The 23,317-nt window shown below is 41.2% G+C and overlaps 2 protein-coding genes and 1 long non-coding RNA gene across 3 annotated transcripts in view; 2 read left to right on the top strand and 1 right to left on the bottom strand.

Annotated features, from left to right (window-relative positions):
* Positions 1–2,583, top strand: part of gch1 (GTP cyclohydrolase 1) — a 14,019-nt gene extending 11,436 nt beyond the window's left edge. The window contains exons 4-6 of the mRNA XM_061068666.1: positions 709–740; positions 857–941; positions 1,351–2,583. Of these exons, the coding sequence (XP_060924649.1) occupies positions 709–740; positions 857–941; positions 1,351–1,477 (244 nt within the window). The 3' untranslated portion in view covers positions 1,478–2,583. The remainder of the gene's footprint in view (positions 1–708; positions 741–856; positions 942–1,350) is intronic.
* A 7,469-nt stretch (positions 2,584–10,052) lies between these two features.
* Positions 10,053–11,297, top strand: LOC132998197 (uncharacterized). Its single transcript, XR_009677982.1, has 3 exons — positions 10,053–10,113; positions 10,957–11,007; positions 11,207–11,297. It is a non-coding gene; the product is annotated as an uncharacterized LOC132998197 (long non-coding RNA).
* A 2,374-nt stretch (positions 11,298–13,671) lies between these two features.
* LOC132998918 (uncharacterized) overlaps positions 13,672–23,317 on the bottom strand; it is a 91,469-nt gene continuing 81,823 nt past the window's right edge. The window contains exons 8-14 of the mRNA XM_061068664.1: positions 16,798–16,830; positions 16,659–16,703; positions 15,429–15,602; positions 15,200–15,332; positions 14,914–15,109; positions 14,440–14,659; positions 13,672–14,363 (exon numbers count right to left, since the gene is read on the bottom strand). Of these exons, the coding sequence (XP_060924647.1) occupies positions 14,219–14,363; positions 14,440–14,659; positions 14,914–15,109; positions 15,200–15,332; positions 15,429–15,602; positions 16,659–16,703; positions 16,798–16,830 (946 nt within the window). The 3' untranslated portion in view covers positions 13,672–14,218. The remainder of the gene's footprint in view (positions 14,364–14,439; positions 14,660–14,913; positions 15,110–15,199; positions 15,333–15,428; positions 15,603–16,658; positions 16,704–16,797; positions 16,831–23,317) is intronic.

Below are 23,317 nucleotides of genomic sequence, written 5' to 3'. Positions count from 1 at the left end.
TTCCAGTTTCGTGTTTCAGTAAAGACGAACTTCGGAGGGGCGGAGCTACAAACCCATCAGTCGATGCTAATCTCCTGATGATGTAACGATGCTGTTTTTCTTAATTTCTCCATGAGAACATTTTTTGGGGGTTTAGTCTCTTGCCCAAGGTGACTGGGATCGAACTGCCGACATCCTGGACAGAGAACAACCCACTCTACCCCTGGGCCACAGCCGCCCCGAAGCTGTAGATCAAGTCCTCGACAGGTTGAAGAGACCTAATCGTTTCTCCTCTTCCTCAGTCTGTGGGAAGGATCCAGGTCAGATCCAGCTCCAACATGGTGGCATGAACATAACGTCACGATTCAGAGATGATCGACTCGAACATCTTCTTTAAATCGCCCGGTGAGAAGAACAGAGCGGCTGCTTCTTTACCCTCAAACGTACGAAGCAGCGTTTGCTCTTTTCCTTCACGTCCGTGGGCTCGCGTGACATTTTCTTCGAGGTGGACGAGGTCGAGTTTGTCCAAAGTGTTTTCAGTCAGAGAGAAGAGCAGCAGGTGAAAGGTCGTCTCGGAGGATCCCTCGCTCGTCCTCCTGTTCGCTTACGTCTGAAAAGCAGTTGCAGCTTTTTATTGTAAAGTCACAGAACAACTTGTTTTTACTGAATTTAACTTTAATAAAGTATCCGATTACTTCCTCCGATCTCACTCGTCTTCTCTCTCCTCAGGATTGTTGAAATCTACAGTCGGCGACTACAAGGTAAGAATCAGTGACTCATTCCTCCGCAGTTCAGCTCAGTTCATTTTCTCGTCTGTGGCTCAAACTGTGTTTTTCTCTGCGTCCTGTTTGATGTTTGTGCGTCTGAACGACCTCAGTTCAGGAGAGGTTGACCAAACAGATCGCCGTGGCGATCACCGAGGCCCTGCAGCCAACCGGGGTCGGCGTCGTGATCGAGGCAACGTAGGTCACGACCACAAAACCACACTTTTCCTCCTTTTCACTCGCTTCACCTTCTTTATCATCTTTCTGCTCTTCATTTTCATTTGATTCATTTATTTGAATTATTCAAACCATTTTAATTCCTTTTCTTTACTTTTACTTCATCCTTCACTTTGTTTCCTATGAATTTCTTATATTTTTCTCTTCTTTTTCTTCATTTCAGTTCATTTTCACCTCCTCCATTCAATTACTTTTATTTCTTTTCATTTCATCACATCCTTTTCAGTCAGTTTTCTGTAACTTCTCCTCCTTTCTTTAACCTCCTCTTTTTCTCATTCGTTCTTTTTTGTCTCTCCATATTTATTTCCTCCTTTTCTTTTTTTACTTCCTTCCTTGTCGTTCACCCCCCCTCTCTCTCTCTCCTCCTCAGTCACATGTGCATGGTGATGCGTGGCGTTCAGAAGATGAACAGTAAAACCGTCACCAGCACCATGTTGGGAGTTTTCAGAGAAGATCCAAAAACCAGAGACGAGTTTCTGACGCTGATCCGGAGCTGAGGAGGATGAAGCTCCTCCTCCTCTTCCTCCTCCTGTTGCCTGGGTTACCTCCACCTGCACGGACCAGCCATCCTGCTAAATGTGTGTCTGTGTGTGTGTGTGTTTGTATGTGTGTGTGTGTCTGTGTGTGTGTGTGTGTGTCCACTGGTTTTACACGGTCAGATCTGGTCAAACGTTACTGGACAGAGTTTGTCAGAGGTTGAGGACTTGTTGTTTACTTTCAGGCCACAGGACTTTAGCCCTTTTGTCCACGTGTGTGTGCGTGTGTGTGTCTGTGTGCGTCAATCAGTTATCAACCTTGTAACAAACCAAGAAAAAAAATCCACCATGAAACGTCACATCAGGGACGTGGGTCAGTTTGTATAAAAATAAAATCGCCTCTGAGATTATTTTCATTTACAGCAAATTGCAGCATTTAACCACACATTAAAATTAGGTTTTCTTTCTTCAAATGCACATGAACTTAAAAAAACGTTAGATATTAATCACTGGTTTTATTCACCTCAAAAATCAACAAAATGTTTCATCAACTCAGAAAATGAAAGATTTTTTTTTAATGATTTGTTTTGTTTCAAATTTCCAACGCGTCTCCACTTCCTCCAGAAATGAAGCCAAAACATCTTTTTGCAGCGATGACGTCACTTGCAGTTGTGTTTGTGTTATGATGATGATACATTTTAATGTTATCATCTCCGTCCTATATGAAGATCTTTGTGCCAACTCGCCTCTCGATTCAAACCAAAAACCGACTTCACCGTGACGCTGCCGACTCAAAACCTCCAGATTCCACAAGAGGAAAAAGAAAAGTGTAAAATTAAACGTTTGTGTGTGTTTTCTTCTTTACAGTTGTCGTCCCAGCAGAGGACACTGTGGAGGTGTGTGTGTCTTTGTGCTTTTTTTTATCTCTATAATGTCCTCATACAGATTTTGGAAGGTTTAAACTGGAGTTGTGTGTGTGTGTCTGAGGGAAGATGTTGTCGTGTCCGTGGCCTTGTTGAGAAGGTCGGCCTGTTTCTTTGGCCCCTTCACCATCATTGTCACTTTATGTACTGTGTTGATTTCAAAGACTTTTTAATCAAAGAAAATAAATTTACTGTATGTGACAACGACCGTTTGATTCTTCATCAGACGTGAAACTGACGTGTGTGTTTGTGTTGCACTGAAAAACCTCACACACATGTTTAGAGCGCAAAACAAACATCTGCTGCAAACTGAACTTTTCCTCAAATGTTGCATCACCGTTTACTTTTCTCTTTCCTCATCTCGAACGGTAGAACCGACAATGTGTTTGCAGAAATGCAAAGTTGAGAAACTTCCTGAACAAGTTGAACTTCTCAGCTCGAAATCAGTGAAAACACAAAGTGGAGAGAGAGAGATTGATTTTTAAAACCTTCATTTTCAAAATTTATACAAAACTACTGTCAATGTTTCAATGGATATGTACAGGACGTTTCAGAATAATTACTAAAACCTACCTAGAAAATAATATTAAATATTAAAACATCCTCAACCACAGAACATATTACATCATTAAAACACCACTGTTTGATGAAGCCATCCATGTTCTTCATTTCTTTAAAAAACCTAAAATCCACCCGGACTCTTGCTTTCAGAAGCGAGATAAAAACAGGAAGAGCTTCTTGTCCTGACCTGTCCTCTACTCTGTTCTTCCTGCTGCTGTAAATTGACATCTTAGCTTCTCCTACCATCCAATTTAAAAGTTTCCATTGACACTCGTTGGATTTCCTATAACCAACTCCTAAAATTAAGGCACTCTTACTCCATGTCTCACCAAACTGTTTAAAAACATTCTGCAGGGTATTAAAAAGGAAACAGAGTCTTTTACATTCATAAAAAAATGTGGAAAACTGTTTCTGCTTCGCCACAAAAAGGACAATTGCACTTCAATGAGGAGAGACTTGGTTTTTACTTTACAATATTTATTTTGTAAACACACAAGATATGAATGTTTACGGTCTGTGGCATTTAGACCCCTGTGAGATGTCAGGGTTAGAAGGGGGCGGAGCAGGACATCGAACAGGAACACCCCCCCGGGGTCTAGACACTGGTGGTGGTTCATCAGTCAAGCGATAGTTTTGGATGGCCCATGTCCGTGAGAATTGTCCTATTGGACTTCGCCAATTGTGACATCTTCTGCCCTTAACCCTCACAAGAGTAAGGAAAAACTACAAAACCTTCTTAAAGGAAAAACGTAGAAACCTCAGATAGAGCCGCATGCGAGGGATCCCTCTTCCAGGACGGACAGAAGTGCAATGGATGCCACGAGTACTAGGTATATTGTCGACAGGTTGTTGCCTTTTTAGTCCGCGATCAGCTCCCACCGTGATCGGGTGCCGCCGTAATCACGATCTGCTGACAGTCTTGGGATCCGTCATCAAGGTCCATGATCTCTGCCAGCATGATGTGAGATTAGGCATGTAGTCGGTTGAGGTCGATGAATATCCTACTGGGGACTGGAGGAGATTGGGGTGGAGGAGGGGTTATGCGCGTCACTGAAGGACGCCTGACTGCGGAAGAGAACAGAAGGGATTTTTAAAGTTTGCCAGGTGCTGAATGATTGGCTGAAAAGCCCGCGCCAGACTTGATTGGACATTTAGAAACGCCCACGATCAGCTGATCACTTTGCAGGTTAGGTGCTCCGTAGATCAGCTGACCGTGTGCAGCTTAAGTCTTCCTCACTGAACTTGCGCTGAGCTTCATTTGACTGTTGGAGGTGGATGATGGATATAAAACTGTTAACCGCGATGGCTCCGTGTAAAATCCTCCCCTGCAGGTCACTAGTCCTCTTCCTTAAAGGTGGTTTGTATAAAACCCTCCACACCGGTTTGTCCTTGCTGTCCAAATCCAGTCTCCACCTCCACACCGTGTCAGTTCTCACATCTAGCTTACTTCTGTTCAGGGTTAAAACACAACATTCATACATGGCTCTTTCTTTGGCTGTGTACAGGTCCACTTGTTTCCAGTCGGTTTTATTTTAAAAAAGGTGAGTACGTCCAGATTTGGATAAGAACTCCGGAAAAGGGTCGCTGTCATCAGGGGTTTCTGTTCCAGCAGAGTATTCCTGTAGAATATTTACCTCCTCGTTTGTGAGTCTCTTAATCCATTCATTTAAAAATGTGTTCTGCCTGTCGCCTGGACCTCTGCCCGATGATGAGGGACGCCACGGGATGTTGGTGAGTCCAGGACCTGCTGCAACGACTATCGTCCTCATGGTTACAGCTCCGGCAGTGAACAGCATGCTGGTGAAGCCTGGTGTTGGAGCTGGACATCTTCCTGTTGTTCCTGAGTGTCAGCTGTCTTATTTCTCTGTGGACACACTTTAGCCTGGTGTCCTTCCTTCCCACAGCTGAAACACTTTGTATTGTTAGATGTTACAAAAATCATATAATCAAACTCATCCACTCTGATTTTGAACACCAGGTTCAGGTTCTCAGTCCTGTTGTTCAGAATCATAAAAATATGTCTTCTGTGGGACACCACGTGTCTTAACAGAGGGGACCTGCATCCTGAGGACACTTTCTTTACCTGAGACACTATCTTACCATGTCTCGATAGTTCTCTTATCAAGGTCTTGTCTCTAATGAACGGGGGGACGTTGGACAGTCACTTTAACCGCTGGTGTGGCGAGAGGCAGAACAGATACGACCACCCTCCCCAAGGCCAGGCTTCACTCGTCCACGGAGCAATCACTCAGACACAGTGTTGCCACAGTTACTTTGAAAAAGTAACTTAGTTACTTTACAGATTGCTTGATTTTAAAAGAAACTTAGTTACTTTACAGATTACTTGATTTTAAAAGTAACTAAGTTAGATTACAAGTTACATTATTAGTTACATTCAGCAGCTGCTGACAACACCCCCGTCCCCCCGTCGCCCACGTATAATGTATCTCCTGACATTTTAAGTTGAACTTAAAAACTATTTCCTGAAAAATACATGTTTTTATAAAAATAAAATAAAGACAGTCTTTCTTGACTTCACTTAACATAAATACTTGTTTTTCTAAAATAAAATAAAGACAGTCTTTCTTGACCTGACATATTTAACTGTGGAAAAACTTACTATTTATGATCTACATTGTTTATAAATGTAACTATTAAATTCTTTTCAACATGTTTTATGAACATTGTACTTGTTGTTCAAAGAATTAGAGAAGCAAGGAGTGGTTTTACAAAAAGCTGTTCTGTGAGGCAGCCCGGCATTGACAGTAGTAGGGATCTTGTTTATTATGGCACGAAACGAGGGCGATTCAACTTAATTGTCGCATAGGCTACATGACCTCACTCCCTGACGCAAGAAGAAAATCAAATATATATAATGGACTGGGTTTATGTTTATGTTTGGATTTGACGTATGTTCAGTAAAACACTGTGTTGAAGGAGCGTTCCGATATCCTGAGGGTCAGTGAAGGGGTCGGGGTGGGACATGTGACTGTTTGGACCAATAGGATGGGGTTGTTGGGAATGTCAGGCCCTCATTGGCTGGTTGTGTTGGGGATGGGGGGGGCAATGAGGAAGTGGAAGGGTTGTTGATGTGTGCAAGTGACGGTGCGAGTGACGGAAGATGATAATAAAAGTAACAAATAGTAGACAAAGTAGTAACGCACAGTGACTTGGAGGAGTAACTTTAATCTGATTACTGGTTTGGAAATAGTAACGCGTTAGATTACTCGTTACTGAAAAAGACGTTTGTTTTATTTTTCATTCGTTTAATCTCAAAGTTTACGCTTTTATTTTGAAAAGACTCTTTGTATTTTACTTTGAAAAGCCTGCGGCAGAGAAAATCTCCCTTGCAGGCCGAGCTGACAGAGACTTTTCCCCGTTCCACAAACAGCTGCTCCACAGCTGTTAATACCTGCAGACGGAAGAAGTTCATTCCGTCGAAGGAGAAAGAGACGAAATACTCTCTTTTTCGGCCCAGCGCTGATTCCCGTTGTCACCAACCGAACCAGCGGAGCAGAGCTTTCGAGGCCAAGAAAACATTTCACTGGTATTTCCCGTATTAACATTTCCCGTAATCCGCGCCGCCCGCGCACGAACGAACCGGAGCAACAACTAGTAAGAGGCTTTTATGTCTCGGCAGAGACTAGTTTTAATAATTAGCTTGTCATTATTTGAGTGTACGATTGTGTAAGACCGCTGCGTCTATTTTAGTCCGGTGCAAAGCACGTGGTCAAAAGGTCCATTCCACTCCAAGCCATGTGGTCCGTCGGCCATTTTGACTCCAAATCTAGTGGGGCAAACAACCATTTTGAGTTCAACTCCCAGGATTTGTCGGCCATCTTAATTTTGTGAATCATTATTGTCCCCCCTCCTTTCTGTCAAATACATACAGACAGACACGCACACACACACACACACACACATACATAGAGACACAGACACAGACCCACACACACATAGATATATCATCAGTATTACATGTGCGTGTTATAAATCGTGATAAGTGCAGCTGTTGTCGTTATCTGTGATATAGTGGAGTTTTGTTATCATTGACTTAGATTAATGTTGTTACCTTTTTAATAAATTCTAGTGTATTTAAAGTACCAGTATTTTGTGATTATTTGTGCATATGTATGTGAATACAGCTGGATTAGGATAGCCTGTGCTCGAACTTAAACCCTTCATTGTTCATTATATATCGTTTATATTAAATATTGAGATTATTAATTGAACTTTTATAAACTGAAACTGATCCTTACAGATTGATTGATTGTTGGTCCCTGATACCAGGGTGGTCTCTGATCAAATATAATTACAGATTGTATTATTCTTAATTGATTTTTTAATTATTTTTCATAAATAATTTTTATTATTTTAATAATCATTCTTTCGGATTATTAATGATTAGGCAACGTCAAGTCTACTACTATTGCACAACAATATATATAAACAGAATAACCAACATATAGAACAAAATCGTACAAATCTTTCATTTACAGCCACCACACTCCAGAGAGAGAGAGAGAAACAAACATAATCAGAGTATTTTACTTCCTCTTCCCGTCCAACAACCGGAGGGCAAAGGTCGAGCTTCCAGCTCATCTCTTCAAGGAAACCTCAACGCATCTCAAGCTTTTTCAAACCTCCTCGCAGCGACTCAATGTCCTGTAGTTAAGAACTAAAGATTCAATAAGCAACTGAACTGCACAGCTCAACAGAACCGCGGAAGCAGAGACCACACGAGCCAGAAGACGTCACACAACCGGCAGGACGAACTGCTAACTGAACTATAGCAACTTTCTCCCTTTCTGAGGACTGGTAACATACTGGGCTTAATAATTACTAAGCTAAGCTAAGCAAGACTGTTTATTTGATTCTGTGTGGTGTTAATAAGTTTGATATGTGCTGTGTTATTGTGTTTACAAGTAAAATGAAAGTTAAATGTTAGATACGCTCTTCACAGGATTTCTCTGACCCTTTCAATTATCTGTTTAACATCCACACAGACGCCCATATCTCCTCACCTCATTAGCTCAGACCCCCGCTAAATGTTATAAAAACACTTTTGAAGAATGGGGGGGGGCTGCTATCTTAGGGGTCATCTTAAAAGCCCACAGGAAGATGTTACTCTGGCGAGCTGCCATTTTGAGAGCCCCTCACACACACACACACTCACATAAACATCTTTGTTAGTTAGTACATTTTGTTGGTAATTTGTGTTTGTGACTTTATTATGTTCATAATAAATGTTTTCTTTTAAAATTGTCCTTTCATTAATGTTGCATAAGTGAATTTTGCCAACCTCTACACTGTCAATAACTCTATAAACCTTCACTGTTCATCATATAATCTTTAATAGTAAATATTGAGATTTCTAAGTGAACTAGATCTAAATGAGACTGATCTTAATCAATAAATTGGCTATCTTTTCCCTTCTGTGAAGGGTGGTGCCCCGAGAGAACTTAAACAAACTAAAGTTATGATTTAATATAAATATTTTAAATATTAATGTTTTATATTTTATTTTGATAATGAAATTTATTGAACGACTAAAGGCACACCAGCTTATGGTATCACTCTTAGCCATTATTGCACAACAGTAGAAAGTAAAGATATTTGCTTGAAAATGTAAGGAGTAGAAGTAAAAAGTCGTCTGAAAAATAAATACTCCAGTAAAGTATTAGATATCCAAATTTTGTACTTAAAGGTGACATATTATGCCCATTTTATCGCAATTGATATGGTTCATTGGGGTCTTAATGAAATGTCTGAAACATATTTGGTCAAAATACAACAAGGGTAATTTAAAACAGCACGCTTTACCCTGTCTAAAGCAGCCCTCCTCAGATTGACCTGTTTTGACTTAAAACCGTGTCTAAAACCTTTCAAAAACAGACTCTGTCGGTTCCTGAGACCGGAGCATAAACATTCATAAAAACAAAATACAACTGCTCGACCTTTGCCCTCACCACCAGTAGCCTGCCCTCCACCACCTCTTCCACTTCTAAAGACTCTGGTATGAAGCTCCTGGAGAAGATGATGCCCAATCCCCCCCACTGGTTGTGCTTAGGTGGCTCGGGACCACCTGCTCCTCCCACTCTCTTTTCCAGTCATTCTCATTTTTTGAGTCACTATGTGTTTCTTGTAAGAACATCATTTCAGTTCTTTTCAATTTCATTTGCTGGAACAAAAGACACCTCTTCGCAGCGTTTATGTTCAACGAGCTAATGTTTAAAAGACTCATGTTATAAAATATTAACAACCCAAACAAAAACAGGACTGCTTGGTAATCAGGATGTAAAACTTTATTCATCATCATTATTATCTTTCTGTTGTCCTATTCTCTGAACAATCATCTTGAGTCTATACATCTCCTGGTCAGTGAAACCTCCTCTGCCTTTGCTGCTCATGTGCAGCCGGGCAGAGTTTGAAAACTGTTCTTTATCAGAGAAGTAATCCTTTACTTTCAATCCCTTCATGTTGTAAGTTTTAGAACTCAGACTCTGCTGCTCCTCTCCCTCCTTTCTTCACTGTCCCTTTTTTAGCTTTTGAGCTTCCACTGTTGCTCCTGGTCTTTCTTTTCAGACGAGAAACTTTAAGCACCTCCTCATCTCTCTCCATGTCAATATTACTTACTTGGTCCTTTAGGACCCCCCACTCACCTGATCTACCTGTTGGACCCCTCCTGTCCTTCCTTACTCACCTGACCTTCCTTTGGGACTCCCCCTGCCCCCTCCTGTTCTTCCTTACTCACCTGACTCTCCTGTTGGACTCAACTTGTCCCCTCCTGTCCCTTCGGACCCTCCTGCTGGCCCCCCACTGTCCCTTCCTGCACTGAGAAAAAGGATTTTTTTGGACCTGTAATCTTTACTAGCTTATTTTTTTTAATTCTACAATAAAATCTTAAGTAAGTGATTTTACTTAAAAGGTCTGTTTATTATTTAATCTGATACTTGAAATTTGTTTGTTAATATGAATCCTCAATTTGATAAGTACATTTTATTATTCACGACAAGTACTATTTACTAAACTTCTTTATTGACTGCACAACGCCGGTGACGTCAGCGTCAGAGACCGGAAAGCGGTCTTTTTAAGCCACTTGCGGGAGAGACGTCGGCTGATGCTTACCTGCTCGGAGACGACAGACATCACACGAAAATAAATGGACGTTGGGTAAGTTTTATGTTTCGTTTACTTTGTATGTTCCTGCCGTCTGCCCTGCTAATTAGCCAGGTCACTTTCCCTTACTTTTTTTTTTACTATATATCATGACGGCCACACACACACACACACACACTCGCACTCACACACACTCGCGCTCACTCGCACACACTCGCGCTCACTCGCACACACACACACTGGCGCTCACTCGCACACACACACACTGGCGCTCACTCGCACACACACACACTGGCGCTCACTCGCACACACACGCACTCACACACTCACTCACTCACTCACTCACTCACTCACTCACTCACTCACTCACTCACACACACACACACGGGCTGGGGCCATGCGTCGACCCCACGAAGAGCACAGATCATCTTGCATAGCTCACATCTACTTGTAAACGTATTCACACACATAAAAGGCTGATTCACAGCTTGGACTGGGCAATTTTTTCCATATGTTTATACTTAAGAGAATGATTAAATGTATATATAAATGACATTTTTTATATTGATTATGATAAATTCATTATTATATTTGATTAATACAAAATAGTTCAATTATAAAAATAGTTGAATGCAGGTAATGTTTAACTGGAGATGTTTCCATACCACTCATTATTAGGTTATTACGGTTGGTATCTTTAAAGCTATCAAGTACGAATACCCACTCCTAAACATGAACAGGCTTGTTGTATATCTCAGTATTTAAGTTGTTGACTTGTGTTCATGTGGGAATAAAACCTGTAATTGTTGCATAAACAAATTTATTATAAAGATGTTCTCCAAAGTCTGATGTGTTTTGTGTTCATATTTTAATATAATTCCTCCATATACTTTCCAGAATATTTGAAGGACATTGACTCTGCCATTTGGTTTTACCTGCTAATGGAAGGTAAGATTAAATTAGAGCTGTTGCAGGTTTACTTGTCATTTTTATGCACAGCAATCATTGTTTAGTTTTAAGATGTTTACAAGTTGAACAAACAGATTGAGACTATCATTTGTTAATCTTTTTGTTACAATAATGTCACCATACTAATGTGTTTTTCTAGTTGTATATGCAGTTAAAAGATGTTCTGTCTATCTAACAGCAACATGTGGAAGGCAGACGAGATGTTATCGTCCGGTGTTTGTTGGAGTACCTTTGAGAGCTAATCGAGGGCTACCAGGTAAATTTTGAAAATTTGAGATTTTCTTATTATCATGACCTTAATAATGTGTAGTTCTCTTTCTGTTCAGCCTAAGAGCCTAATTATTATCTCTATACTAATATTTTATAGGAAAATCACTCGTGTCACTTTAAATTTAAAATCTAATACTTTTAATTATTTATTAAGGCATTAACTACAATTGGCATTTAAACCACTGTACCAATCAAAAATTTGGGGAAATTTTTAACCGGTATAGCCAGTGTTGTATTGTAATTGTAAATAAACCTAAGTACTGATTTCCAATGTTTTTGACATGTATCGATCATCATAGAGGGGAAGGAAGTTCTTGGGGACTGTACAAGTGTGGCTCGGGCTTGCTTTTTGCTCATGGGTTTTATTTATGCTATGAACTTAAGCTACCAGTCAAAGTTGAAATACACATTTGAAGTGCTTCAGAAGCTCTTCCTCAAGCTTGATGTCTTGAAGATGTCTCCAAAAGTCCAAGGTTTGCACAACAAACTTTTGGCATGAATATTTCCACAGAAGTGGCTGTGAAGAAGTGAAGCAACATCACTATTTAAATTTCAGTTCAAGGTTGGGCCAAAGAGTGCTTTGTTCAGCTGTACGTTTGTTCTCTTAGCAGCCGGTTTGGTATTTGATCAAAATCATTGTGAATTTGTATGTACAACTCTTTAATGAGTTCCCTTTCTGAAATCTTTAAAACTAAAGAAATCGTTAGGGATTTTACTTTCTAAATGGTTCTTGCAAAAAATGCACTTTACATGTGTAAATGTTGTGAAAATGTCAGACTGTGTTCTAAATATTCACAATACTGTTTGCAGCACTGATGTAGTTGATTTGGAAGATATTCAGCAATATCACTATTTACATTTCAGATCAGGGTTGGGCCAAAGAGTGCTTTGCTCTCTGTTCGTTTGTTCTCTTAGCAGCCGTTTAGGTATTTGATCAAACACATTGTGAATTTTTATGTACAACTCTTAAATGAGTTCCCTTTTTGAAATTCTTAAAACTAAAGTAATATTTGGGGATTTAGCTTTCTAAATGGTTCTTGCAAAAATGCACTTTACATGTGTAAATGTTGTGAAAATGTCAGACTGTGTTCTAAGTGTCCAAAATACTGTTTGCAGCACTGATGTAGTTGATTTGGAAGATATTCAGCAATATCACTATTTACATTTCAGATCAGGGTCGGGCCAAAGAGTGCTTTGCTCGCTGTACGTTTGTCTGAACACATAGTGAATTGTGATGAACAACTCTTATATGAGTTTCCTTTTGAAATGCCTTAAAAAAAAGGAATGTGTAAGGATTTTATTTTCTAAATGTTTCTTGCAAAAATGCGCTTTACATGTGTAAATGCTTTGAAAATGTCCAAAGGTCAGATGAAGTGTTCTTAGTCTGCAATACTGTTTGCAGCACTGATGTTTAATGTTGAGATGCTGCTCGCATAAGTATTTCAATAAAGAGGCTTTTCTTTAAAACTGTTATTTCATGTTTTGTAGAAGTGTTTTATTAGGACAATTGTATTGACAAAGAGGAGCCCACATTAAAATGCAACAAATCCAGAGTAGAATAGTACTGTAAAGTAGTGATGAAATATTATGGAAATATTACTTAAAAACATCTTGATATATAGTAAATAAAAGCTAGTAAAATAAGGTTAATATTAACAAAATAAAAACAAAGGTTGTCTGATTAAAATTTAATAGCAAAGTTTGAGGAAAATTACATAATTTTTTTATTTAGTAGGGGTCAAAATAGCTAGTAAAATCTACTTGAGTATTCTTTATCTAGCAATTCACACTTTGAAGTAAACTTTACTTAAGAAGAGAATTGTTACCTCACTTCTACTAAGTAAATGTCACTCCAGATTTTTGTCAGTGTGTTGTTCCTGAGTGTCAGCTGTCTTATTTCTCTGAGGACACACTTTAGCTTGTTGTCCCACAGCTGAAACACTTTGTATTGTTTGACGTTACAAAAATCACATAATCAAACTCATCCACTCTGATTTTGAACACCAGGTTCAGGTCCTTAGTCCTGTTGTTCATGATCATAGACAGATGTCTTCTGTGGGACACCACGTGTATAACAGAGGGGACCTGCATCCCGAGGACGCTTTCTTTACCTGAGACACTATCTTACCCTGTCTCTTCATAAATAATTGTATTATTTTAATAATCACATTTCATGATTATTAATAATTAACCAACGTCATGTCGACTACTATTGCAAAACAATATATATAAAGAGAATAACCAATTTATAGAACAAAATCATACAAACTTTTAATTTACCGCCACCAGCTCTCAGCTCAGAGAGAGAGAGAGAGAGAGAGAGAGAGAGAGAGAGAGAGAGAGAGAGAGAGAGAGAGAGAGAGAGAGAGAGAGACAAACTTAGTCAGAGTATTTTACTTGTATATAAGGTCTGAACACACACACACAGCTTCCTGTCTTTGTGGAACATGCTCTTTCTCTCATTTTCAGAAACTGATGATCTCTGTTCAAATGATTTTTATCATTTTGATTTGAATTAGTTATTATATGATAAAGAAATGGATCAGACGTCGTGATTGACAGCAGACACTGACTCAGGATTGGTTAAGAGTGTGTATGGGCGGGACCTTGACACCATGATCACTACTGAACTGACTCTGACTGCAAATGACATCATCACCAGAAGATGGCAGCATTTGTATCTCGAAAATCTCGCTCAAGGAAGTGGAGAAGTGTCATCAACTTTATTCAAACTGACAGGTGAAAACCCAAACAAAATCAGCAGAGGCCAAACCAGGCCGGGTCTAGACCAGGACCCTATCCCCCCCTGAACCCCCCATATCTACTAATTTTTACTTTAAGTGCTTTTCTACACTATACAGAAAATGAGGCAGGACTACAAAGCTGACTTTCACAGTCCGTATGGTGCAGTCTGGTTCTCTCAGACCCAATTCGGTCGGATCTCTGCGTAGTACTTCACAATTCCAGAGAACCTGATGATGTGAACTTCAGGGGAGTCGGGTCTAAAGTCTTGCCACTGGTACTCAGGTGAAAGAACCTTACTGGGCTTATTGATCCACAAATACCTGAAACCATGGAACAGGAAAAACAGTCATTACAATATTAACCAGAGTTGATGCCTGCTCTAGTGACTCTGCTCACCTGTTAAGATGACTCTCCTCCTGCCAGGCTGCCTCGATGCCTTTTATACGATCATCCCAAAAGTTGATGGCGCAGGTTTGGCAAAGCCGTTGTACTTCCTTCGGGTTGCCTCCGAATACCCCCATAGCGTAGTAGTAATCCCCATCCTCAGGAGCCATGTAGGCTTTGGAGATTGGTCGCCGCTCATAGGTGAATGTGCTGCGGTGGGATTTGTAGAAATCTGCAGACACAATGTTGGAAAACGTGGGAACATATCCATAGATTAAGGTGAGACTTCATCTGGAATGGTACAGCTGAGTGGTCCTGTTGGCTCCGAGTCGCTTCATCTAAAACACATCCGACATTGTTATCACACAACTACGTAGAACTGGGATTTCACTACACAACAGTAGGTGTCCCTCTATAGTGGAGACACCAGTTGGTACGATATACAACCGTAATGTTGACACAAAGAGTAGAATATTCTCTGCTTGCCTGGATGGAGCACACCGACCAGATCTCCCAATGACTCCGTGCCCCAATGGCCGTGGAATTCGGAGTCCACATCCATACAGAAGATGAAGTCGGCGTAGTCAAGAAGCTCCTCCTCTATTAGGGCCTGGACCCAAAACATCCTGCTAGAAGTGATTTCCTGCCAACGGTTAAGGGTGGGCACTGTTTTCACCGTCCGCTGGAGGTGGAGCAAAACTTGTTTTTAGAAATCAGGCAGACAGAGTCCAGCTGACCTGGACTCACCTTATTTGGAACACACTTCCTTTACCTGTCTTCCGCTGGCCATTTTGACTTGGGGCACCTCATTTGGCCGGTCAGTGTAGACGAACACATGCACATTGAAACCAGTGAAGAAGTGCTGCTCCATGGTCTCCAGAAACTTTTTCAGGAACTTAATGTACCTGTGGAGTAGGTGAGAGGAGTCACCTTCAGGTAAAGCTCCAACCAGAAACTCTGTGTTCATGGGGTGTAGACAAGTAAACACTGTGACATCATACTTTCCCATGGCGAACACAGTGGCTGCGATGGTGAGGTTCTTCGGCTGGTAGAGGCTGTCGAGGAGAACCGGGTCGAAGGTTCCCTCCCAAACCACTGGAACCGACCAGGACGTCATCGTCTGCACGTCAGTACGACCAGGGGCGTCTCCTGGCATAGGCGACACCGGCGGTTGCCTAGTGCGCAAAACATCGAGAAGGCGCCACAAGAGGCTGATTTATCATGACGTGATACATGCAATGTTGACCAATGCAGTAACATCACCATCGTCCTATAACCCCGGAGACACACCGGAGGCAGAACCGCCGCAAAGCACCTCGAAAAGCTGTACTCCTCATTTCCGTGCCCATGATCATCAATCGGGCTGTTCGCTCCAGTAGCGAAGTACTGGTAAGCGCAGTGAAGCTACGCGGTCGGCTCATGATCTACAGAGATGGTTTTCGGGGTCTGTTTTATTTTTTCTGCTCACCGTGAGCAAATCAGGTCAGAATACACACAGGAAAATGGATCGTGTCTAAACAGAAACACACAAGCACACAATCTCTTGTGGGGGGGTGGCGGCTATAGGCTTGTGCAGGTCAGTCACCTGTGAAGACCAGGATCATTTACCCCCCGATCTGGCACGGAGAAATGCTCATTAATGTTTATTTTTGTGGACATGAATAGCTATCGGCTGTCAGTACAGCAGATTTCCGACTGTTTGTATATATTTTTGTTTATTTGTATTGTTTTTTATAGCCTATATGCAGTATTCCATTTAAAACGTTTTTTTTGTAAACTCGTTTTATTAAGTTATCAATGTTACCTTTGGAGTGCAGGAAGGAATTTGTGTGTGTGTGTGTGTGTGTGTGTGTGTTTGTGTGTGTGTGTCTGTGTATACGTGTGTGGGGAGGGTGCACCAATCTGACATCTCGCCTAGGGCTCCAACATTGCCAGGGCCGGCCCTGAGTACGACTATGATCAAAGACACAAACTGACGTATAAACTACCAGCTCCCTCTACAGGGTGTTGATCTCCTTAGGCCACACCTCCCTCATTACACATTATCTGATATGCTTAATCCAATAGGCATCCAAGTTTATACAGCTTGGAGTTGGAAAATATACATAAAAATGCCTAATAATTGTGCACACAGTGTATAGGCAGCTGACATCACTACAACAGAATGAAAGTGTGAAGGACACAAAACAGCCTGTCAGACTAACTGAACAGAAAAATGAAGAATTACTGACCTTCTTTTAGGTAAAATCTGACTCTGTTTAACGGGATCTATAACTCTAGAAAACAAAAACACAAGATCAATAATTATTTAATTACCAATCAATTAATCAGTTAATATTAAATCAAGGAACATTCGTTGGTGTGTGTTACCCGCTGGAATTCCAGGCTGAGCTGTACAACAGTCTGTAAATTCAAACATAAACATAATCATTAAACAGTTCAGTCAGTGTCATCAATCGTATCAATAGCATCAGAATCAAGACTCACCCCAGCAGCAGAACACACATCAGAATCCCTGCCCCAGTTATAATTTTCAACAAAACCATGTCTGAATCAAAACAGAATAGTTCTGATCAACAGGGTCGGAATCCTTAGCCCAGATCAGGTCCACTAAATCCAGGTCCAGCAGTGGGTATTTCCAAATATCTAGTAGATCTTAGTCCTCTGGAATGAATCAGTCCCTGTATTGTCCTGGTTCCATCTAGTTTCCAACCAAGGATGTATGAGCTGCCAGGTCACAAGAATTTCACTGCTCCCATGACGCTGTCAGTTTTGCATGTAATTTGAGATCGGGCAGCTGTATACTCCTCTTGTCTGATTAGCTAGATCAGGGTCTGCCTTCTCCATAGGAGCTCCAACCAATAGCCTGTCAGGATGAGACAGGTGATAAGAGGCCGGGGTGTGTGTGGGTTGGCATGCGAGTGCCCTACCCTTCTCTTTTTCTGTCTCCTCTGCTTTGTATGAGCCCTGTCCACGACCGTGCAGTGCCTCCTTCTCCTCTATTCCAACCCAGGATGTATGAGCTTCATCGTGCTGCAGTCTAATTGGACCGTTTCAGCTGCATATATGCCCATTGAAAATGATAATAACCTTTATTGGAAGAAACCTTGTGACCTTTGGATTCAATCCTGTATGTACAACAACACTACCAGTTGGATTTGTTCAGCTGCACAAGCAGCAGGTTCTCCAAGTTATTTGAGCCTATGCCTGAGGAAGGATCATAACCGGTACAACCTGATTTGACTCCGCCCCAGGGCCCGCGTGTCTCCAGGATGTGTGTGGGTTGGCACGTGAGTTCCCTGGACACACCCACACACTCCTTGCTGTCTCTGAGCAGCTTCACACTGCTAGAGCCGCTTCTCTCTCCTCTGTCCTCCTCGTTCTAGACCTCTCTGCTGCATTTGACACAGTGAACCACCAGATCCTTTTTCCTCCCTTCAGGACCTGGGTGTCTCAGGCTCTGCTCTCTCCCTGCTCTCTTCCTACCTCAATGACCGCAGTTATCTGGTAACTTGGAGAGGATCTGTTTCTGAACCTTGTCCTCTCACTCCTGGGGTCCCTCAAGGTTCCGTCCTGGGTCCCCTCCTCTTCTCTCTGTACACCAACTCTCTCGGCTCTGTCATTCACTCATGGCTTTTCCTACCACAGCTACGCTGATGAAACCCAACTAATCCTGTCTTTCTCCCGATCTGAAACACATGTATTTATTTTTACATTAGCAGTTTGGCAAATTATGCATATTGTGATGTATTTTGAATGAGACCAGGCATACTGTTTATCCAAAATTCACCTGCATTGCACTAATGTCTCTTCAACTGATAAATAAAAATGGAGCTAGACCTGCAACGAAATAAAACTTTTATTGACACTCAATACAGTTTCACAACGTTTTAAGTACATTGTGTTCTTTTTTCAAGAAAAGCACTTTAATGTAATTTATACATCTTTGGACACTGGGCACCCAGTAACTCACATTGACCAGAGTTTCAACATAGTCAAACATTATTAAAACTGCCAACATACTCGGCTTAATGGCCCAATCTGAAACCAGGACCTGAGGTAGAAATGTTTTAAAGAAGATGGTTATATAATTTTGGTATAATTGAACTTTTATCTAACTAGCTAAAAAGATGACCTTTTTTTCAGTGTAATTGGAAATGTAAATATATCAGCATAAAATGTAAATGCTAATAAAATGTTAAGTATTCACATATTACTCAAGTAGAAGTATAGATACTAGGGTTTAGAAGGACTTCTTTAGAAGTTGAAGTATCAACTCAAGCTTTTTACATAAGTAAAAGTGAAAAAGTACTGGTTTAAAAACTACTTAAAGTATAAAAGTAAAAGTAATGTAAGGGAAAAAAAAATTTCCATTAAGGACAAACTCTATCAGCGAGGAGCAGAACGCTAGATTCAAGGCCATTCAGCCGGTCAAAAATATCCACCAAATAGAAGGGAGAGGCAAGCCACATGGCATCTTCCAGGTGCTTTGTCAGATCTGTTTGACTTTCAGTCCGCCCCCTGGAGAGCCAGCGAACTTCAGTGTGCAGCAACAGCTGTTCGTGCCCTGACCCCATCTCCTGGCAGAGGACCCCAAACAAATGGGAGTTAAGTGGACGAGCTTTAATATGGTTAATTATTTTCACGGCCTGGTGAAGCACTGACTCGAAGAGCGGTGGCATTTTCCTGGCAGCAAGTGCCTCGCGATGGACCATGCAGTGTGTCCATTGCACAAGTGGAGCAACTTGCTGGACGCGAGCTACGAGGCCACGCTCACGCTCTGTCATCGACCGCGCTCCATCTGTGCAGAGGCCAATACACTTTCCCCAGCCCAAACCACTGTCTTGGATGAACGTGTCAAGGACATCAAAGATTGCCTCCCCTGTTGTACGGGTCTGAAGAGGCCGGCAAAACAGGAAGTCCTCCTCAATTTCCTTTTCCCGCACATACCTCACATAAGTGAGAAGCTGGGCCTGTCCAGCGATATCAGTGGATTCGTCCAGCTTCAGTGCATAGTAAGGACTGATTTGAATGAAGTGAATTAATTGCTCTTTGATATGACTAGACATTTCTGATATTCGGCGTGATCAATGTCATTTGACATAGGTATTGCGCTGAGTTTAGCAGCTGCACTCTCTCCTATCATTATTCTACAGATGTCATGCGCGGCTGGCAAAATCAGTGTTTCGGGAATTGTATGGGGTTTGCCAAGCTTAGCATTATATGAGCAACTACATACAATGCTTCATGCTGTCATTTGCAAGCACCTCGGCACACAAAACACACTGAGGACGTTGCTCAGTCGTGCCAGTGACGGTGAAACCAAACTGTAAATAGCTCTCGTCATATTTGCGAAGCTTTGGCTTCTTCGCAACTGGCGCATCGGTTGCCTGACTTTTACGAATCAGAAACTTACTTGTGTTTGTTTGCTGATACAGTGTGTGTGATGTTAATAAAGTTCTAATTGCAACGTCGTGGTCTTGTGAGTGTGTTTGTATGTGTGGCTGTGAGCGACTTGCACATGAATAATGAATAAGGCTGTGCTAGGCAATGGTTCCTAACAAAACAAACAGTATACAATGTAGAACAGAATACTATTAAAGTGCTGGTGATTATTTGTTGCAACACGGTGGATGATCGAAGATGTAAAGGTAGGTGTTAAGGAGGAAAGGGCTAGCTGCAGTTGGAAGAAGTTAGCTAGCTAGAAGGCTAGCTCTTGGGGCTACGAGCTTTCTAAAAAAGACTGTGGAGCAAATGACTCCTTAGATTAGGCTACGAATAGGCCTACTGCACGTGCAGGAAGGTATTACTAAGGAAGGAGTGAGTCTTTAAAAAAACTGTTTATAAAGCAATGAATATCTGAATGATAGAGGAAACAAGAGCAATCACACAAACTCTGCAGGGTGTCGTCTCAGTGAGGGTGAGGGCTGACCATGCCTGCAGTTACTTTTATACTCGGAAGCGTACGTGCTACTCACGTTCAAATGATAACACTCCTCTTTTGATTGGTCGATCAGGAACTAAACAGTATTTGATTTGTTTGTGTCATCCCAGCCCCTTGCATTTCGCCACTGAGGGAGCTTTCACTAACTAGTGACAGGTCGTCGTTTTTTGTTTTTTTTCTTCTGCGACATCCTGCCCCCGTGGAGAGTGTCCGCACCCCCCACTTTGAGAACCACTGCACTAGGCTACCTGTTTCAGCTGCATATATGCCCATTGAAAATTATCACATTTTATTACAATACAAATACATTAAAGTACCATATGTGTACTACTGAGCATTAACATGCGTTTCATGGAGCAGAAGACATGATAACTAGTTGCCAATAAGTATTGTAACAGTGCAAAAAGTCAAACTTCAGTGGAATGTTATTGTCGGGGTAGAGCCCAGTGCGCTGACTACCACACAATAGACCATAAAAACTTGAGGCCTACAAGAACCAGTTCTACCAGTTTTCACTCTAAAGCCACATTCAACAGCCAGCCTGGAGTCCTCTCCTGGTGGGGGGAGCATTTCCTGGGTTCCTTCAGGGACCCCCACTGTGTTTCTAGCTGCTCCTTGAGAGTTGAACCCTGACATTCCATTGGTTGAACCCCATATTCCACTCCTCGAGGAGGTAGGGCACTCAGGTAAATAAAAGGAGCTGAGCTCCTCAAGACTCTGCTTTTTCCCTGCTCTGACGACTTCAACAAGACCTGCACTGCAAAAACTCAAAATCTTGCCAAGTATATTTGTCTAATTTCGAGTCAAAATATCTCATCACACTTAATATAAGACAAAATCGCCTAAAGAGTAAGATCTAAGTCAGATAAAGGAGCTTGTTTTAAGACAGTGCATCTTGAATATCTTGTTAAGCGAAACAGTCTTGAAAACATCTTGTTTTGAGTCATATCTCAGATGAAAAAAGCTTTTTTGACATGTCATGAGGTTTTTAAGCTGCTGTATTATTCGTAAAAGATGAATCGTCTTGTTTCAAGAAATAGACTTAACTTGAATTGAGACAACAAATCTGCTTTATTGACAACTCGAAACAACTCACAATGCACAGTACAGTGTCGCTATTTTTCTTACATTTCCATCAAACCATGTCCATGTGATATGTAAAAAAGACAGAGGCAAAAGCTGGAATGATGTTTCCTTCTCTGTTCTGTTGCACTCTGGACATACTGCACCACATTATTCCAAAAGTAATAAGTAAAAATAAATGCTGTCATCAATTACAGTGCTTGTCAGTGCTTAAAAGAAAAATTCAGCCCAAATACCCACACTCAATACAGACTCAATAATGATGTTTGATGATGTCTGTGAGATCATACACTCAGAAAAATCCACAAGGGCACGTGTTTGATTAGTTAACTACAATTATGTTTACATTAAATTAATTAATCGGTTTTATGTTCATTAAATGATTTGTTCTTATTTGATGTACAAGACTCAAACACATTTTTGATCAATATAATTCAATCATGTCAACCTAATGAGAATGAGGTTCTTCGAAACAATGAATCCGAAATTAGTTCAGCTATTGCGCATGCGCTGCGCCCACCGGATACAGACAAATTTCGAATAGACGGAAGTGGAACGTTACATGGATGTTAAACAACTGACCAGCCCCTGCAACTCTCACCTGCTCGTTTGGCATCGTTGATATAAAGGTGAGTAATTCAGATATAATAATTTATTTAGTTACACAGGGTGAGTAATACAAAGTAGTTAATCGACATGAGTGAGACATATCTCAGTTAGTCCCTTGTGTTCCTCACCGTTAGCACTAGCTTAACTTCGCTGTGGCTAGGTTTTATTTAACTGCGTCTGTGTGTTTCTGTGATCAACACGAGTGAGTCCGGGGGATGCCAGGATGTAGTCACGGTAAACGGTTGTGTTTGGAGTGGTGAAGTTACTTAAAGTCATTTGTCAGTGTCCAGAGAAGCTGAAGTTATAGCGCAACACTTATCGGCGGACCCGTGTAATGTGAAGGGATGTCGGGGCCGGCGTGTCTCTACGGGAGGGGGGGGGGGACACCGAGCCCGAAGCAGAGCAGCGCGGGCATTAGAGACAGCGAGACGCAGGAGAAGCTCCCACACGGAGCTGAAATGAACTGAGTTAACTTACATTAGGGCAATAACATATATAGGCTCGACTGTGTGTTATGCTGTCATGTATGGTCGCTTTAGTTTCTTGTCTCCTCTCCTCTTCACTAAGTGTCATCGCGGTTGGCGACAGCGTTGCCTCATGACTGTGTAGTGGGGGTGTGCGCATCTTTGTAGGGTTGTACTTGTGTGCCTACATGCAATTGTATGTGATGCACGACCATATGAGTTTCGATCAAATAGTTTTCATGCATTCATTATACAAATTGATATGCTTTTTTTAAATGGCATTAAAATGGTTACAATTCCAAAAATGAATAGGTATTTGGTAGTTGGGATATTTGTTAAAAGATTTAATTCCATGAAAGTTTAATTATTTATGTATGATTTTTTTTTGTCAGTTTTGTCATGCAACAACATGAGATTAACTTTTTTTAAACAGGCATATTAATTATGTATTTTTGTCTTACAGCTAACAAGTCTGCAGATGTTGACAGTCCAGACACCTACAGTCCAGCAACCTTGGCCAAGCACTACAAGACCCTACAAACTTTGTATAAAAGAAAAAATCCAAACCACCAGGATGTCTCTCATCTCTTGGATTTGGAATTTGTACCCAGAAAAACATTCATTGATTCAAATACCGTTCGCGAGGAGGACAGACACGAGAAGGTTCTTTATCCTTGTTTCAAGGACATTGGACATGTAAGTCATTATTGACTGTGCATGACTAAAACCATGGTATCACACACAATGTTTAAAATACCAATTTCCTCTTAAATGATATATTCAAATGTCT

The sequence above is a fragment of the Limanda limanda genome, chromosome 3 (assembly GCF_963576545.1).
Source record: "Limanda limanda chromosome 3, fLimLim1.1, whole genome shotgun sequence".
Taxonomy (NCBI): domain Eukaryota; kingdom Metazoa; phylum Chordata; class Actinopteri; order Pleuronectiformes; family Pleuronectidae; genus Limanda; species Limanda limanda.
The sequence above is the reverse complement of the archived record's forward strand: the minus strand, read 5'-3'. Positions and strand labels throughout refer to the sequence as shown.